Below are 17,965 nucleotides of genomic sequence, written 5' to 3'. Positions count from 1 at the left end.
ATTGTGTAGCAAGCAGTAAATCTAATGTCTTGCTTCCACAATTTTTCCCATTGCTCCATCTGGATATTATAACCAAAATCTTGGGCCCACCTCCTTTATTTCCTCATCTTTTAATTCCCACTCAAACAGTAAATTATAGGTTTTAGATAATAATTTCCTTTTGTTTTGTAATAGTTCTTTTTGTGGTTTAGATTCTTCTTTTCCAAAGCCAATTTTTTTGTCCAAATTAAATATATCGTGTAATTGATGGTATTGCCTCCAACCAGTACAATGTTGTTTAATTTCCTCAAAAGTTTTCAGTTTCAATTGGCCATGTTCTTCTTTTAGTAGTTGGTTGTATGTAGCCCAGTTTTTCTCCATGTTTTTCTTTTTTACTGAGACTGCCTCCAGAGATGACACCCACCACGGTGTTTTGGATTCTAGTAAATTTTGATATTTCTCTTAATTCTTTTTTGTATGGCATTTTGTTGTATGTAATATCCTCTTATGAAGGCCTTACTTGTGTCCCATATCACTCTTATCTGTTTCCTGAGCCATATTTATTTTGAAGAATTCTTTTAGCAGATCTTGAGCTTTGTTCAGTATCTTTTCATCATTTAAGATCTTTTCATTCATTCTCCATCTCATATTTATTTTCCTGTTACCCCTTAATTCTAACATAGAGTTGTAAAAGGTATAGCTTTATCCTATTCAGGCTTACTTGCTGTGCCAGTTGGACTTCCAAATAAGCACACATGGGGGTTGGATCTAAGGTTTTACTCTCCAGTGACTTAGTCAGCTTTTGAGTCCACTGTATTTGGCTGATGAATATGGGGATAGCTTGGTTTCCTCCCCCGCCCCCCGGGAGGTATAGCAGACCCTTTCCCAAGAAGTCCAGTTATCTCTACTTGTCACTGTCATTCTTTCCTGAATGTGCTTTTTCCTCTCTTAGTGCGAACTTTACCACTGGGTGGACCTGCTAGACAGATTCGATGGGATCCTAGCAGATGCTGGGCAGACAGTGGAGAACATGTCATGGATGCTGGTTTGCGACAGGCCGGAGAGGGAACAGCTGAAATCCTTACTGCTGTCAGTGTTGAACTTCACTGCCCTGCTAATAGAATACAGTTTTTCTCGCCACCTGTACAGCTCTATCGAGGTAAATAACTCTAAAGTAGCAGGGTTGGGATTTAGAAGGGCTGAAGGGCCTCTCATCTGAAACATGTTTTAGAAGCAGATGATGGCTTTAATAGCGTGAAGCCGCTTTTCTGTTGGGGCAAGAATGACAGCCCCACTATATTGTTGATTGTGGGAGGCAGATGGACTCAAATATTTAATACTTAAATACTTAGCAATTTTATACAATGCTTTAAAGCATCCAAGAGGTTTACATAGCATACATTTATTTTTTAAATTTTAAAGCCAATAGGCAGGCTAGTATCATGCTCCCCATATTGTAGGTTGAGGATTGTAGCTGCCCTAAGGCTGCATATGGAGTCCATAGCAAAAGCAAGGTTTGAATTATGGACTTCTGGTTGATAACTTAGTTTGTTAGCCACAACACTACAGTGACTGAACATGGCAGGGAAGTATTTATTTGCTATAACAGGAAAATGTTAATCTCTTTGGAAATTAAGATTGTGGTAGTTTCAGGAATGTTTCAAATACTTTGCTCTTTGTTTAGCACTTGACAACATTGTTGGCATCCTCGGATATGCAAGTGGTGCTTGCAGTGCTCAACCTCCTGTACGTGTTTAGCAAACGCTCCAATTACATCACACGCCTGGGCTCTGACAAGAGGATGCCTCTACTGTCCCGGCTACAGCATTTGGCAGAGGTAAGGAGCTGTAAAGAGACCTGCAATAAAGTTGAATTTCATTGGCTTAATGGCTTCTTTAGATAATGCAGCTTTAGAAGCCATATTGATGGATCAAAAATGTAATGTCTCTAGTAAAAAATTATTCTAATCCGTTTCTCTCACATGGGACACACTTGGAGCATTGACAGTCATAGTATAAATGGATTTGCTCAAAGCAATAGAAAATGGAAGATCTTGGACACATTTTCTACCTCTGCTTCCTAAATTTAAGGCTTTAGGCATCACATCTTAAATCTGGTTTGTCCTTTTGGGCTGTTTGCACCAGCCCATCTTACTTAGTGTTTTATTATGTACTGAGGTTTCCAGACAGGTATGTAATTATTTGTAGTATTCCCGTTGTCAAAGTATTAAGACTTAAAAGCCTGAATTGTCTAATTTTATTTGCTTTGGGGTCTTCTTCATATAGCCAATTTTTTATTTGTTGTGGGAACAATTCCTTTTGAAAGGTTGTGTATTGTTAAACAGACTTTTGAGCCAAATGATGAAGCTAGTAATCCTGAAGATTGTCGTGCTACAGTTTAGCCTGCTCTTGTGGCTTTCTGTCACATTGCAGGTGTGGTGTAATCTGAGACAGAGAGCAGGCGTCAGATTCCTTGAGCACTGCCTTTTTATCTGCTATGTGATAAAAGCAGCATGCAGCCAGGGTATATAAAAGAAGTTCAGTCTGTGACTAGCTTTAGAGGCGGTATATTTTTGGCCGATCAGACCTCTAGGCATGCTGAGAGGTACAGTCCTGTAACTGATTGTGTGATGGACTGTTTCACGTGATGTGTTTTCCCACCAATTCTTCTGCACAGTACAATGTAAAAATGTATGGTACAAAAGGTCTGAAGGCAGATGAAGAAAAATTGAGAGGTTAAAAAAAGCGGGTGGGGGGGGGACAGACACACAGCTAAAACAAAGCACTTTGAGGGAATTGTGTACTTTCAGGGGGAAAACAGGAGTGGCTTTGTAAAACTTTGCTTTGAAAACAATATTTAAATACTATGTCTGTTCTCTGTCTGCTCTATTTTATGTTCTTGATTTATTTTCTGTCTTTTATTGGTGGTATTTCTGTTTTGTTTATAATTGGAAACTATAATAAAGTAAAATATAAGCCACTGCATAGGTGGCTTCACTCATCTTTCTCTGGATCCAACCTACTAAGTTTTAATCTGTTTGTGGCTTGATTACACATCCAGATTACAAAACAAAGGTGACCCAATTCCTTCTCTCATTTTCAAAGCAGTTGAAATTTACTCTCTGGTGTCACTTGTAATTGCAGTTATCACAGGAAGCAATTATGTACATGACACTGCAATGTGCAGCTGGTTGTTTTCTTAAAAGGTCCAGTTTAGGTGTGCCTGTGGCAAAGACCGAGTACTATCATCGCATGTACAAACTATGATTCAGTGAGTCATTTCAAGCAGCTCTGAAGGCAGCTGAGCACTGGCGCTCTTTATCATAGCCTGTGACAGTTACTTAGCTCTCAAACTTCTGTTTTACCAGTCAACATTGTTGCATTGGGTCATGTTGGATGGTATCTTGGCAGTATCTTGGCTTTCATTTTGGGTAGCCTTCATTACCACAAAGCAGAACTTGTCAATTGCTTTTGGAAAGAATCATGAGGACTGTTTACATTAAGTAGGATTTTGGAGTCAGGGGGAAGGGGGGCACTTAGTGAGATTTTAAATGCAGCTGTGAATAGAACATGCATGCCAGAACTTCACATAGCCAATTTTCTATTTATCAAGTCCAACTGAAGTGTACAGTTGAGTTTTCCTTCTGGATTGTTTTTTGTAGGGTTTTGGGGTTCATTCATCCTTTATGTTCTCCTCCTTCTGTCCTGCAGAGTTGGGGTGGCAAGGAGAATGGCTTTGGTCTGGCAGAATGTTGTAGAGATTTGCACATGCTGGTAAGTATTCCATTTTGAATTTTATCTTTTCTGCTACTTTGCGGTTGGTAGCTTGACTCATGGTGTGTAGAACTAATTCCCAGTTGATTTTCTGATTTACATGAATACATTGATAGTCCTTTCCCAAGTGTGTCTTTTATAGTGCCTCTCACACTGTTTGTATTTAATAGCAAATTGGCAAATAGTTGGTACTCTGCTCTTGCAGGAAGAAAATTTGGTCTTCCTAACGGGCAAGAGTCCATTAAAACACAGTAGGATCCTGCAATATATTTGATATAAAAGCCACTTTGCATTGCCTGGCATAGGCTTTGGAAAAGTTTGACTTCAAAGAATGTTTTAGGGTTAGGGATTCTGACACCAAGATTTGGACACTGAAACTCTCATTTTTTGCTGGTATATATAATCTTCCTTCTTGAGGGTAAGCAATGTGTGATTTGAAAGAATACTGGGTATTTGGGGGCGGGAGTTCTTGGGTGCCCTTTCCTTGCTCACTGCATAATTCTTTCCCCTGTCCATGGTGGTCCCCTGAACCGGGAGAGATGCCAGCTTGTGGTGGTTCTGATAGTTACTAGCCTCATCAGAACTGCCCTGTTGCTTTAAAACTTTCCAGTGCCTGCTTTGCTGATTTTTGCTATGTTTTGAAATGGCTACACTCTGGAGTGAAGCAGCATCATTGTGGGCAGGATCATACATAGAGTATTTTCAAGATGTATTGTTTTTGAGAACGATCAGAGTAACAGTCATTTACAACATACACATTCTGGGTGTTGATCCTGGTGGAGATCACTTTTTGCCCCAGTTGGGTTAGCATGATCAACACAGATGGTACAGCTGCTATCATACCAAAACAGTGGCAGTTACTGTAAACTTCTGGAAATAGGAAGCAAATCATTTTTAAGGTGCTTCCTGGTTTGCCGCTACCGTCACTGCTGACAGCGATGTCAGGAAGTGCACCAATTGTAGGGCTCATATGAGTTGTGAGGCCCATAAGGTCTGATGGCATGTTCTGAAATACTGCCCTTGACCTGGGGCCAGCGAAATTCTCCCCCTCGGCTGCTTCAACTTTTACATTAAGCTTGCATGAGCTGAGTGATGCAAGGCTGAGTAGTCTTATATGCATTGCTACTCATACCCTGTGGGGCTGCTAGAGGCACAGGTCTAGGCCATTGTTCCATGTCTGTGCATCTTCTTGGATATTGCTGTTGTGTTCCTAGATATCAGCAGGGCTCCCTCTGCATCACCATGTCTTCATACCTAATCCTAACTTCTTACATCTTAACTCTCTTCCTCCTCCCACATGCACAAAAAGATGTAAGGAGAGTTGGGGTGGTGGTTATACTCACACTTCTGCAAGTGGGTGCTCTTAGCACCAGGGTGCATTGTCCTTTGTTACGCTAACGCCCCTCCCTTAACCTCCCCCTAGTCCAGGGTGAGAGTGGTTTGATTTTTTTTGGAGGGAGTGTTTGCCATCTGGTTTGTTCTGATTCCATACTGTGATCTGTACACAGAAATACCCTCCCAGTGCAACTACACTACACTTTGAATTCTATGCAGAGCCAGGGGCCGAGGTCAAAGTGGACAAAAGGGTGAGTCTCCTACAGACTTGTTCTTGTAGGGTTCTGAGGGAAGTGGGTGGGAGCAAGATTTGGCAAATAAGCCCACATTGGATTGAAAAAGGCTATAGCACGTTGCTCCCTATTCAGTTTCTAAGAGAAGCGGGGTTCTCTGCTCCCAGTGAGTGAATACTAAGATGGAGGAAGTTACTTTAGGTATGAGAAGATGCTGGCAGCCAGTCTTCCTATTCTCAGATGCTTTCAGTAGCTTGATAAACTCATTTTGGAGGTTGTCATGGTCCACTCAGTGTCCTACCTCTGCTGTAGCTGCTGTGCCCTGCAATCAAACATGCTGCTTTTAACTCTTGGAGGTGGTGGTGATGGTGGTAGGGATTCAGTGATGTTGAAGGCCCACTTTGTTGCCCTCATATCTCAGGGAGAGTTTGTTTTCCTATGTCTTGAGAAACACTCTATGAAAGGTCTCTTGTCAGGTGCAAACAGTTCAAACTTTGTCCTCCCCAAATTCCACACTAGGCCCTGTGAGGACCCTTACATAGTAGCTCCAGTTCCCTGTGTATTTGGGTGTAAAGTAGATGGCACACCTTGACAGTGTTCCCAAATTAAATGGGAACACTTCAGTGCCAGATACATACATCCTTGACACTTCCAAGGTAACACCTCTGTCCACCTGTGAAGAGACTTCTCCATTTTGCTTCTTTAAATGCTTGTTTTTTCTAGGTATGGATTTATGGGGCAGATGTGAATTTATGGGGCAGCAGCTCTTTCTCAAATAGGGGTTGCCAGCACAGTAATCCATATTGGGATATGATTAAAATACCCCACGAAAGCCAGGTCTGATTGTTGGCCAAAGGCACAACTCATTTTTGAGCTGTAGCTCTTGGTGGCTGCCCTTAAGCAGTTCTATGGCACAGTTGTGACTTTGGCATGGCTTCCGAATGAGAGATCAGAAATGAACTCCGAAACCTTTTTGTTTCCTTTTCAGACTACCAGCAACACACTACATTATATTCACATAGAACAACTTGACAAGGTAAGCTAACTCCCCCTGCTTAATTGAATGATACTGTATTTTAAATTTTGTGTTTGTATTGGCTTCTAAGCCTCTCTTATTTACCCAATGCAGATTTCAGAAAGTCCCTCTGAAATTATGGAATCCCTCACCAAAATGTACAGCATCCCAAAGGATAAACAGGTACATTGACAGGAAAGACCAATGTGGTGCTCTGGGTGCATTACAGAATGAGGCTTCTGGTTTAGTTTCAAGGAAAACAAATTTGCTGTGCTTCGGAGATTTTCAGTAGCTAAACTGAGTTAATGAATCTCCTTGGTACTTGAAATGGATTTTTTTTCTGGGCTTGGTGGGGCGCTTAATGAGTTGAGAGCTCTAGTTTCCAATACTGCTAACTTTGGTGTGGTTTCCATATTGTGTCCTCAAAATGGGGAGAGTGTGATGAGATAGAGAAATGGAAACCCATTGAGAGTGACATGGTTACACAAGGTAGTAGCAGATACTGCCCTGGATTGCATCAGGTTGAGTTCATTAGGGCCACCTTTATACAGATGGCTAAATGAGATAATAGAATAAATTGTATCATCTGGGACTTCAGAATAGGAATTACATTTTGAATGTGCGCTCTGTAGACAAAACAAGGGCATTGGGGAGACTGGTTCATGCCCTGCCCTTGTTCTAGTTTTCTGCTTGCAATATTTACTTATATACACATATGACTGAAGTAATAAAATTCGTTGCATCTCATTCTGCTGCATATGTAGATCCTGCCAGGTGACTGGTGTCAGTTATAACCCTGTGAGGGATGCATTGTCATGGTGGGTGCTTGGGCCTTTATTGCAACACTGCTAACTTTTTTCTTCTTGTAGATGCTGTTGTTTACACACATTCGCCTGGCCCATGGCTTTTCCAATCATAAAAAGCGGTTGCAAGCTGTTCAGGCCAGACTGCATGCCATTTCTATATTAGGTGAGCATGGTGGCAGATGGATTCTTATCTGTGGCACTGCTAAAGTAAAGGGGAAGAATATGAGTTTATACAAGTGGACATTGGGATGGCTTTAAAGTGATACTTTTTATTTTGCTGCACGTGACCGTGTTTTCATGTAGTGCCATGAAATAAATAAACAGCCGTTTGATCAACCAGTGGGGCAGGACAGGAGGCATCTTCTCCCTGCCACTCCGTCACGTGTCCATACCCCCATCCTGGCACTATTTCTGTTCTTGGCCCTCTCCTTCCATGGCCAGCTGCCGCCAGTGCTTGCACTGGCTCCCCTCAGGCAGGCAGGCTTGGGACAGGCTAGGCAGTGGCCCCAAGCAATTTCCAGGGTGAGAGTCTGTCTCTGTCTTTGTCTCTCTCTCCTCCTCATGTGCCCTCCCCGTTAAAGTGGAGAGTTCTCCACTTTATGTAATTTCACATGCATGAGTGGGGTCCTGGAACGTAACCCTTGCGTAAGGGCAGGGAAATTCCTGTACTATGCATTTCTGGGGACTCTTGAGTCACATACTTTACTTAGGTATTCAGGCTACTTTTTAACTGATAGATGTAGTGGCTCACAACAAATGAAGTGAGCAAGTCTGTGTATCAAGGAAATCCTACAGTGTAGCTACCAAAACATCTGGAGGGCCGAGTTTGCCTATGCCTGCAATAGTCAGTCACAGCCACTAGCTTAGCTGCTGCACTAACTGAAGTTTATGAACAGCTTTCAAGGGTAGCCCCAAACTGAATATATTACAGTAATATAATATGGAAATTACCGTAGCGCAGATCTCTGCTGCTCCTACAGAGAAGGCATAACTGGTTGTACCTGGTAAAAAGATACTACTTGTCATAGTAGTATCTTATATATAAAAGCAGCAGTATTTTAAGATACAACCTTAATCTGTGATCTCTCCCCACCCCCCGAATCTAGATAAGATCTATTCCCACTCCCACCACAATATTGTCAATGAGATAAGTTTAAGTTGGCTGTAAGCTCCTTTCCTACTTAACTACTGCTGCAGATACTAATTCAGGAATTTCACTGCCCCATATGGATCTGCAAAAAGGGCAAGCATTAATTGTTGTCCATATATTGATGATACACCATTCAAATTCTGTGATGACATCTCCCAACAGCTTCATAAACATATTAAAAACATAGAAGACCAAGCCAAGATGGTTTTTAAGTAGTCTGAGAAAAATAAAGAACTTTACACTAAATTGCCATCTTTGAAAGCTGTAGTCTCTTCCCACCCCCCACCCCCTAATTTTTTAACAGGCCAGGGAACAAATGTTATTGTGCTTATTTGTGATATTGCTTCATAGAGGCCTGGTTGACTTACCATGGGAAGTCAAGTGTTGGGAGCCAGTGTGGTGTAGTGGTTAGGAGCGGTAGTCTCATAATCTGGGGAGCCGGGTTCGCGTCTCCGCTCCTCCACATGCAGCTGCTGGGTGATCTTGGGCCAGTCACACTTCTCTGAAGTCTCTCAGCCCCACTCACCTCACAGAGTGTTTGTTGTGGGGGAGGAAGGGAAAGGAGAATGTTAGCCGCTATGAGACTCCTGAAGGGGAGTAAAAGGCGGGATATCAAATCCAAACTCTTCTTCTCTTCTTACATGCTTGTTCCTTCATGGTGGGGTTGTGGTTCATAGCAATGAGAATTTCAGGTTGTGGACTAACAAATGCAAGGACCAGATGGAAGCCAAACGAAGCTATATAGAACCATGTATGTTTTCTTCCTCTGATCTGGAGCACCTGGACATAGCTTCATAGGCGCCGACTCCATGGGGCCTGAGGGGGCCCGAGCCCCCTCAAAAGTTCTTTTGGGGGGGCTCTGCCCCCCCAATAATTTAAGAAAATTATTAGTTATATTATGCTTTGTAAAATCACAAAATTATGTTGGTATTTTTTATTTTCCTTGTTTGACGATAGTTACCTTTTAAAATACATTCAGTAATGAGTTAAAACAAAGTCACTCCCGATCTAGAGAGGCGGTGGGGTTGCGGGCTCTCGACCCATCAACAATCTCGCCCAGCCCCGGAGAAGCGGGGATTCCCCCTAGCTCATTAATATTCACTGCCCACGGCGGCAGCCAATTGGCTGCCGCAAAGGGCGGGCCCTCACAGGTTCACTTAAGGTTGGGGCAGCCCGGGGCTCGCCCCTTTCGTTCCCCCAGCAGCAGCGGTTTGGAGGTTTTCGGCCCCCCAATATTTTTTATAAGTCAGTATGGGCCCCCGCCCCCCCCCCAATATTTTTTATAAGTCGGCGCCCCTGCATAGCTTGTACAGTAGAAGCTTGTGCTTCTGGATCAGAGACCACAATTGTATTAACCAGTTATGTGTCACTTAAAATAATGGATAGGTTTGTTCCCCCCCCCCCATGTCTGTCACCTGCTGCAAATTCTTAACAAAGCCTCTCTCTTTCCACAGTGTATTCAAATGCCTTGCAGGAATCCGCCAACAGCATTCTATACAATGGGTTGATAGAGGAGCTAGTGGATGTACTGCAGATAACAGATAAACAGTTAATGGTACGTCATCTATCGACCTGCTTCTCCTGCCCAGACTTGTTGGTAAGGAAAGCTAGCTCAATGCTACTCACCTTAGTTCCTTCCCAAGGTATTGGCATTGGGTTGGACTGTAAAGATTCTAGAGTTTTTTTCTGCCATTTTGCCTGGAGCTTGTCACTAGCCTATTCAGCTTCCTTTGATACTGACTGAATATGTGGATATTTATAAATTATTATATAGCACACGATTCTCCTCGGAGCTAAATCCCTAATCTCCCCATTTCTCTTTGACAGGACATCAAAGCCGCCTCACTGAGGACGTTAACTTCCATTGTGCACTTGGAGAGGACTCCAAAACTCAGTAGTATTATTGATTGCACTGGAACTGCCTCCTACCACGGATTTTTGCCAGTCCTAGTCCGGAACTGTATACAGGCCATGATCGGCAAGTATTTCTAGATCTCACATGTACTTTGGTTGTATTCTGCTTGTTGTATTCTAATGGTGCTTCCTTCCCTCTTCCCAGATCCCTCCATGGAGCCATATCCACATCAGTTTGCCACAGCACTCTTCTCCTTCTTGTATCACCTGGCAAGCTATGATGCAGGAGGTGAAGCTCTAGTCTCCTGTGGCATGATGGAGGCCTTATTGAAGGTAATGTATACTCAGGAGAATGAGTAAGGCAGCCAGTTCCAAAACATTAGAAAACTGTTTGCTGGACTCTGGTCAGACAAAAATTGGACATGCAGTTCTTTTAACTGTTGTCCAGAAAACTGGAGCACTGTTGTGTGTACAGATACCCTTCTCTGTCCCTCGCCTCCACATCTTGCTGCTGCTGTTCCCGTTAGACTACAGATGTTTGCCAATTTGTTTCTATTGAATTAAAACTGGTAAATCTTGAATGCCAGCCATAGGGAAGCCCAGTTTCTGAGGCCGAGAAACTATCTTAAGAGTAGAAAAGATTGGCTCATAAGTATTGGCGCCTAAAGCATGCATGCATATGTGTATCTGGTTTGTCTCAACTGAAATGCCTGTTCTGTCAAGCCAAGCTCTGATTTAATAGCATTCGAGATTAGGCATAGTAGCTGCCCTTTGAGAAATCAAACTGCTTGGTGGCATTCCAGAGCATTTAACCGTAGCCTAACTTTGCTGTTGTGACTTTAGTTGTTGTGTTCTGGTCCTCAGACCTCAAGAAGGGCCTTATAGAACTAGAAAAGGGCAGTCAAAATGATCAGTGGGCACTGGAGAGACACACACACACCCCTTTGAGGAAAAGTTAAAGCCTTGGGGTCTTTGAGGGGGCAAGGGGGAACATTATTGATTGAAAGATATAAAATTAAGTATGGTGTAGAGCAGGGATGTCCTACAGGTCAATCCCAGAGTGATAGCGGTAGATCACGTGCTCATTTTCCTCCGTGTGTGTGTGGGGGGGGGGATAGCATCCCTGCGCGTGCTGTCCTGACTTGGCGAGAGTCAGTTGTTGCTCAGATGCCTCCGCCGCCCTGCTGCATGGGTGTTTTGGAAGCTCCAGCCAGCGGGCTGCAACAGGTTAACTCTGACAGGATCGCGGATCCCTGGCTGTGCCTGTCTACTTATGCAATCGGGCGGCTGTAGAATGTTCCTGGTGCTCAGCCTATGGGGAGAGCGGTGTAGTGCTTAATGTTTTTAAAGCGATTTATGGTGTGCCCCCCCCCAAAAGCAGCAGAAGTACTGCACCCCCAAAAAAGCTAAACAAATTTGGACTGGCCCCCTTAAAAAACTAAGCAAATTTGATCTCCCCCCCCCCATGGGTAGATCACTGACAGTTTTTTATTCTGAGAGTAGATTGCAGTCTCTTGGGAGTTGGACTGGTGTAGAGAAAGTGGATAAGTCAGTAATCCAAGGTCACTGAACGAATCTGAATAATGGGAGACTGAGGATAGGCAAAACAGGTACTTCTTACAGTGCATAGTTAAACTGTAGAATTCACCCTCAGAAGATGCATTGATCGCAACCATGATCACAGCCCACTTGAATAATTTTAAAAGGGGATTGATCCCGTTCGTAGTTGAAAAGGCTGTTAATGGTTACTTAGGATTACCGTATTTCAAGAAGTGAAAATCTGGACACAAAAGTTGTTGAGCTTCCCTCCCCCCCAGCCCCCCCCCGAACACTTCTGATATGGGCTGCCATACACCTGGGTTTTCATGGACATTTTAACCAACTTTTGACAATTGCGCCTGGACTCCCTTTTCAACGGATGAATCCCGGCTTTGTCTGGGAAATTCCAGACATATGGCACCCCTGTGGTTACTAGCAAAGATGGCCATATGTTAACCTCCAATATGGAGGCAGCGTGCCTCTGAATACCAGTTGCTAGGGAATTTGAGAGGGGAAGAGTTATATTATATTGTGCCTAGGTCCTGCTTGAATGCTGGACTAGATGAACCATTTATCTCATGCAACAAACTTCTTAGGTGTTTTCTTTTGAAATTCTGGATTCTCCCCAGTGTCAGTTGAAAATGGTGGGTTGTTGTACCCATGGGCTTATCATTTTTGTGGCTCCTGCATTCACACATTCTTACCTGCTTTTACATTTTTCTTCCCAGGTGATCAAGTTCTTAGGAGATGAACAGGACCAGATCACCTTTGTGACCAGAGCAGTCCGTGTGGTGGACTTAATCACAAACCTAGACATGGCAGCTTTCCAGTCTCACAGCGGCCTCTCTATCTTCATCTATAGACTAGAGGTAGCTGTGCTTTATTCTTGTGTCAACTGCTATTCATTGCATACTCTTCATGTAGGCCTGACTTCACAGCCATTGTTCATTTTTATTGCAGAGTTCACAATCATTGATACCAGTGAGTCAGTTAACTCTACTCAAGTTGTTTTAAAGCTCTTTTTACATATAGCTTCCTTTGTGTTTTAGCATGAGGCAGACCTGTGTCGGAGGGAATGTCCCTTTGTAATAAAGCCAAAGATCCAGAGACCTGCTGCTACCACTACACAGGAGGGTGAAGAGATGGAGACAGACATAGAAGGTATCTCATAAGAGCTATTGGTCACTTTTACAGAAATGTTTATAGCTTACTGAACCAATAAACGTAGAGAGGAAAATCTACAGAAACGGTATCGGTGGATAGTATTGGATTTTATTTTAATTGCAACTTGATGTATTTCTGTTAGCTTTTATTACGTTTTAAAGAGATTTAATAATCCTATGTTTTATAGAGCTATAGCTAAAATGTTACATGTTAGATACAGTTGGGATGCTTCTGCTACCTTTCAAGAACTGGATTTTGAAATAAAATGAATTAAGTAGAATTGTGAGATGAAAGGTAAACTTCATGCATTCTCCATAGATGGCAGATTTGACATCCAGTTTTGTTCGGGTGTGTGGTTTGGCAGAGTTGGTTCAGCACTTTTTGAGTGTTCGGGGATCCTCTGGGATTTTTACTTTAGAAAATGGGTGAGGTAGGGTGAGGCAAGATAGAATTATGCATGGTGTAGAGAGAATAGATAGGGAGAAGTAATATTAGTCTGTTGTTCTAGGGCAGGTTAGGTTGTTGAGTTTTGGAAAACGATGATAAAGAAGTCATGCCTACTGTCATCTTGTGTCGGCAAAGAGAAGATACAGCTTCTAAATGAAAGATAGGGTATTCCCACAGCTATAGCTTTGCAGACATAGGGTGGAACTTGTGAAGGGCCTCTGCTAATTTGTCTTACGCTGAGTATATCTCTCCCTCCCCCGCGCCCACGCACAATTGAGTCCAATTATTTCCTGTAAAATATCTTTCCATTTCTCTAGTTTCTGACGTAGCCATGGAAAGCAGCCCTGGGCCTTCCACCTCTGGAGAACATCGACAAGAAGTTGTGGTTGAAACAAGGGCCCCAAGTGCCATCACTCCTAGCAGTAGCAGTAGCAGCAGCAGCACAAACATGGTAGTCTCACCCCGAAGTGGTATGTATTGACTTGTATCAAAGAGCTTTTGTTGTACCACTGGAGTGTTTTCCATTGATTGATTTCATTTTCTGGATTCCTTCTTTATTCTAGGAGTTCAGTGTATCCCTCAGCGAGCAGCACTTCTCAAGTCCATGTTGAACTTCTTGAAAAAGGCCATCCAGGACCCAGCTTTTTCAGATGGCATACGACATGGTGAGAGACTGCCTTAGCATTTGGGCTGAGCCAACAGTTCTTGAACCAGCTTTCCCTTGACCATCTTGTCATAATGACAAGATGCTTGTCTCTTTGTGGTGTATAGTAGCCTGTAAATGCTGGTGGCTACATAACTAAAGGCAGGAGTCTCCTGGGATGCTTCCATCCTCCTCCAATTTGGTTCTACTTGGGCAACAGATCTCTATGAATTCATTAGCTTTCTTTTCTTTTTTTGTAATTTTTTTTGGTTAAATTTTACATCTCAGATGGTGAATGTTATGTTTGAACGGAAATCTGAGAATTCATTAGCTTTCTTTGGTGACTTTTGTATTTCCCTCCTACACAGATGTAAAAGTGTGAAATGTCACACTAGACCTCTTTTTGGAAGTTGCTCTTGTTCTGGGGAATGAACTTCCCAGCAATAGTCACCAGTGTCTAATCTTGTGCAAAGCAAACCACAAAATGTGGAACTGGGGGTGGAATGTGACTTCCTTAGAATCCCAGTTTCATTGTTTAAACCCAGAGAAATTTGCTAGCCCATTATTGTAAAGATATGATTGGAACCGTGCAGAGAATAGTTACTGACATCCTTGGAAGCCAAATGAGTTGCTGAATAATATTTCTGGTGGTTTGGGGGTAGGGATTTAATTGCCCTATGAAGCTCCTTGTCCTTTACCATTACTAGTAAAACCAGAATAAATTGTACACAGTGACAGAATATTTTGTACATTTTTGCATATTATAAAGGTGATAAAGTAAAACTTATTGGTGCAGCATTTTTAGTGGAAACTTTACTGAAAGTGCTTTATGTAATTACCGCATTATCCGTGCCTTATTCATTATGTCTCCTCCTTGCAGTGATGGATGGCTCTCTGCCTACCTCTCTGAAGCACATCATCAGCAATGCAGAATACTATGGGCCATCACTCTTCTTGCTTGGTAAGTGTCTTTCATTCATAATAAATAATACGTTTCTTAGCTGGTTTCCCTGGACCACATCCCTCTTGATTTTGGAGTGACAGCATACTCTGGGTATGGGCCATTGTAATGGGAGGTGTCATCTCTCAGCCTAGCTGCGAAGTTGTCCTGCCTAGGAAGACCTGTACTGGTCAGTGACTCACCTCATTCTCTCTTCTCTCCTGACAGCCACTGAGGTGGTAACGGTCTTTGTATTCCAAGAGCCTTCGCTGCTATCCTCACTACAGGACAATGGCCTAACAGATGTCATGCTGCATGCTCTCCTTATAAAAGATGTGAGTTTTATTATTTTTGCTACCTGTGTTCCTATAAAAGCCTCACGTTGTTGTTGTTTTTTAAATCTGGGAGCTGAAAGAGTCTTAGTAATTTTTACACTTCCCATTTTGCATTCCAAAGGGACGCGGGTGGCGCTGTGGGTAAAACCTCAGTGCCTAGGGCTTGCCGATCGTATGGTCGGCGGTTTGAATCCCCGTGGCGGGGTGAGCTCCCGTCTTTCGGTCCCAGCTCCTGACCACCAAGCAGTTCGAAAGCACCCTTAAGTGCAAGTAGATAAATTGGTGCCGCTTTATAGCGGGAAGGTAAACGGCGTTTCCGTGTGCTGCGCTGGTGCTGGCTCGCCAGAGCAGCTTCACCACGCTGGCCACGTGACCCGGAAGTGTCTTCGGACAGCGCTGGCCCCCGGCCTTTTAAGTGAGATGGGCGCACAACCCTAGAGTTGGACACGACTGGCCCGTACAGGCAGGGGTACCTTTATCTTTATTTTGCATTCCAGCAGTTGCTAATTTCTGGCACTGCAATCTAATTCATTTTGTAAATGAATATACTTGATAAAAGCATTTCATATAGTTCATGTTACGTGTACTGTGCTGGCCCATTTAGGGGTTCATGGCACAGTTGGAATTGCACTTGTGCTACTTTTTCGACATATCTCCTCAGCTCCACATTAATGGAGGATTAATGTGGAAATACGTGGATTTACTTCCATTTTGTCTTTCCACTTTATTTCCACTCCTGCTCAGTAAGTTCACTCTACCATTTCTTTCCAATTTCCACCTTTGAATCTCTGCTTTCCTGTTTATATTGTTTTCTCTCAACGTAGTCCCTTGAAGCTACTATTTTTCTCTCAAGTCATTCAACTCAGTTAAGAGAGTTCTCTGGCTCCTATACATAAGAATGGGTTCCCCATTCCACATAAAAATTCCTCTTTTCCCACATTGCTTTTATGCCATATCTCACTGCATTTTGTAACGTTAGGCCAAAGGTGAGCAGAAGGTTGATCAGGATCTGGTGGCAGATTTGTGTGATAGGAAGCAGATTGGAAAAAGGTTCTGACTCCCAGTTCATTAAGAATAACAACAACAAATGCTTTTTTTCATGTAAATCAGGCACTGGGGGGAAATTCCTAGGCTCAGAATGTGCTTGGAGGCAAACTTCTTTTCAGAATTTCAAGATCTTCCATGGAGTAGCAAGGTGCAAAGGACATGTAGCTAGAATTAAAAAGGCAAAGAAGATCTGACAAGCTTGAAGTCTAACCATTCTTATGTTAGGTTGTTAGGCCTCATTTGCATCAAATAAACGTTTATAAAGAAATGTTACTTTTATAGCTCAAGTGCAACTTTGTGACCCTTTTGGCATTGCGGTGCACATCTCTCCTGACAGGTCCCAGCCACACGGGAAGTTCTGGGCTCCCTTCCTAATGTCTTCAGTGCCCTGTGCCTGAATGCCCGGGGCCTCCAATCCTTCGTTCAGTGTCAGCCTTTTGAACGCCTCTTCAAAGTGTTGCTCTCACCAGACTACCTCCCAGCAATGAGGAGGCGTCGCAGTTCAGACCCACTTGGTGAGTATCTTCTGGGGTCCATGTGTGTTGGGCATTTCCCCCTACTTGTCACCATCCTGTGGTCCAGACATTAGATAGCCATCTTCAAATATATTAAGGGCTGTCACATGGAAGAGGGAAAAGATTGTTTTATCCTGCTCCCTGGAGACAACTGGAGGGGTTCCCCACCCACCCTTTAACTTTTGGAAATCATTTTGAATTTGACTATTATCCAGTCTAATTAACAAAGTAATCCTAGTGTTTTATGGCTCATATATAGGCTCTGTTCCTAGGTGAAATTCTTATAAAGTGGACTGTTAACAACCCATGATGAGGAATTCCCCATTTCCCTTTTGAAAACAAGCTTCTATTTTTTACCATTTCTAATGATTAAGTTGAATGGAAGTGCAGTTTTTTTGCCTCAGAATCCTACTTTCCTGATGACCTAATACAGCACCCAATGTGGTGCTGCTTGTGGTGTTTTAACACGTGAATGTGCAGCTTTCCACCTGGCATCTTTGTCTTCGCAGTGGGTGATCTTGTAATCACAACCAGAAATTGTACTAGCAGTAAACAAAATGAGCTGGCTATGAATCTGAAAGGTTTCGTTCCATCATTGATGGTGCCTTAGAAATTTAACTTATTTGGCATACTTTTATCAGTTACAGCAAGAGTTGCCAATCATCATCATCATCATTATTATTATTATTAGGAATAAAATTTTATTAGTTTTCAATTACAGTCCAATAATAGCCTCATTATAGCAATACCAATTTATAATACAATTATTAATACCAATCATTCAAGTACTGAAGTATATAATTTAGTTAAAGTAGCCCCCTACATGCTTGATTTGATGATTTGATAATTTTCTTTATTTCTGCATTCCAAAATCTTACTAGTGTCAATTGCATTCTGGTTATAATAATAATCCCTTATACAACATCTGTAGTATTAATAACTCTAATTGTGTTGACACATTAAATGATTTATAAAATTTCAAGTGACGATCGCCAACCATATCCTTGTTCTTGTGTGTGGCAGTGTTCAGAATGGAGGGAAGGATGGGTGTCCAATGCTGGCATCCAGTGAAATATGGGCATTTTTAAGGAATGTGTTCTGTGTAGAAGAGGCTGAGCATGTATAAACAGAAAGTGAACAGAAGGAACATATGCTACTTGGGCTGCTGTGGTTGCGTAGAAAAATAGATT

At 42.6% G+C, this 17,965-nt stretch overlaps 1 protein-coding gene across 1 annotated transcript in view; it reads left to right on the top strand.

Annotated features, from left to right (window-relative positions):
• Positions 1-912: 912 nt before the first annotated feature.
• HUWE1 (HECT, UBA and WWE domain containing E3 ubiquitin protein ligase 1) overlaps positions 913-17,965 on the top strand; it is a 74,078-nt gene continuing 57,025 nt past the window's right edge. Inside the window, exons 1-17 of the mRNA XM_081893586.1 lie at positions 913-1,138; positions 1,664-1,816; positions 3,690-3,752; positions 5,261-5,338; positions 6,309-6,356; positions 6,450-6,518; positions 7,205-7,304; positions 9,746-9,888; positions 10,119-10,269; positions 10,351-10,478; positions 12,413-12,553; positions 12,734-12,845; positions 13,613-13,765; positions 13,859-13,960; positions 14,819-14,899; positions 15,107-15,213; positions 16,598-16,775. Of these exons, the coding sequence (XP_081749712.1) occupies positions 1,010-1,138; positions 1,664-1,816; positions 3,690-3,752; positions 5,261-5,338; positions 6,309-6,356; positions 6,450-6,518; positions 7,205-7,304; positions 9,746-9,888; positions 10,119-10,269; positions 10,351-10,478; positions 12,413-12,553; positions 12,734-12,845; positions 13,613-13,765; positions 13,859-13,960; positions 14,819-14,899; positions 15,107-15,213; positions 16,598-16,775 (1,936 nt within the window). The 5' untranslated portion in view covers positions 913-1,009. The remainder of the gene's footprint in view (positions 1,139-1,663; positions 1,817-3,689; positions 3,753-5,260; positions 5,339-6,308; positions 6,357-6,449; positions 6,519-7,204; positions 7,305-9,745; positions 9,889-10,118; positions 10,270-10,350; positions 10,479-12,412; positions 12,554-12,733; positions 12,846-13,612; positions 13,766-13,858; positions 13,961-14,818; positions 14,900-15,106; positions 15,214-16,597; positions 16,776-17,965) is intronic.

This window comes from Podarcis melisellensis (genome assembly GCF_964234715.1).
Source record: "Podarcis melisellensis genome assembly, chromosome: 17".
Classification (NCBI taxonomy): domain Eukaryota; kingdom Metazoa; phylum Chordata; class Lepidosauria; order Squamata; family Lacertidae; genus Podarcis; species Podarcis melisellensis.
This window is presented reverse-complemented; position numbering and strand designations above follow the sequence as displayed.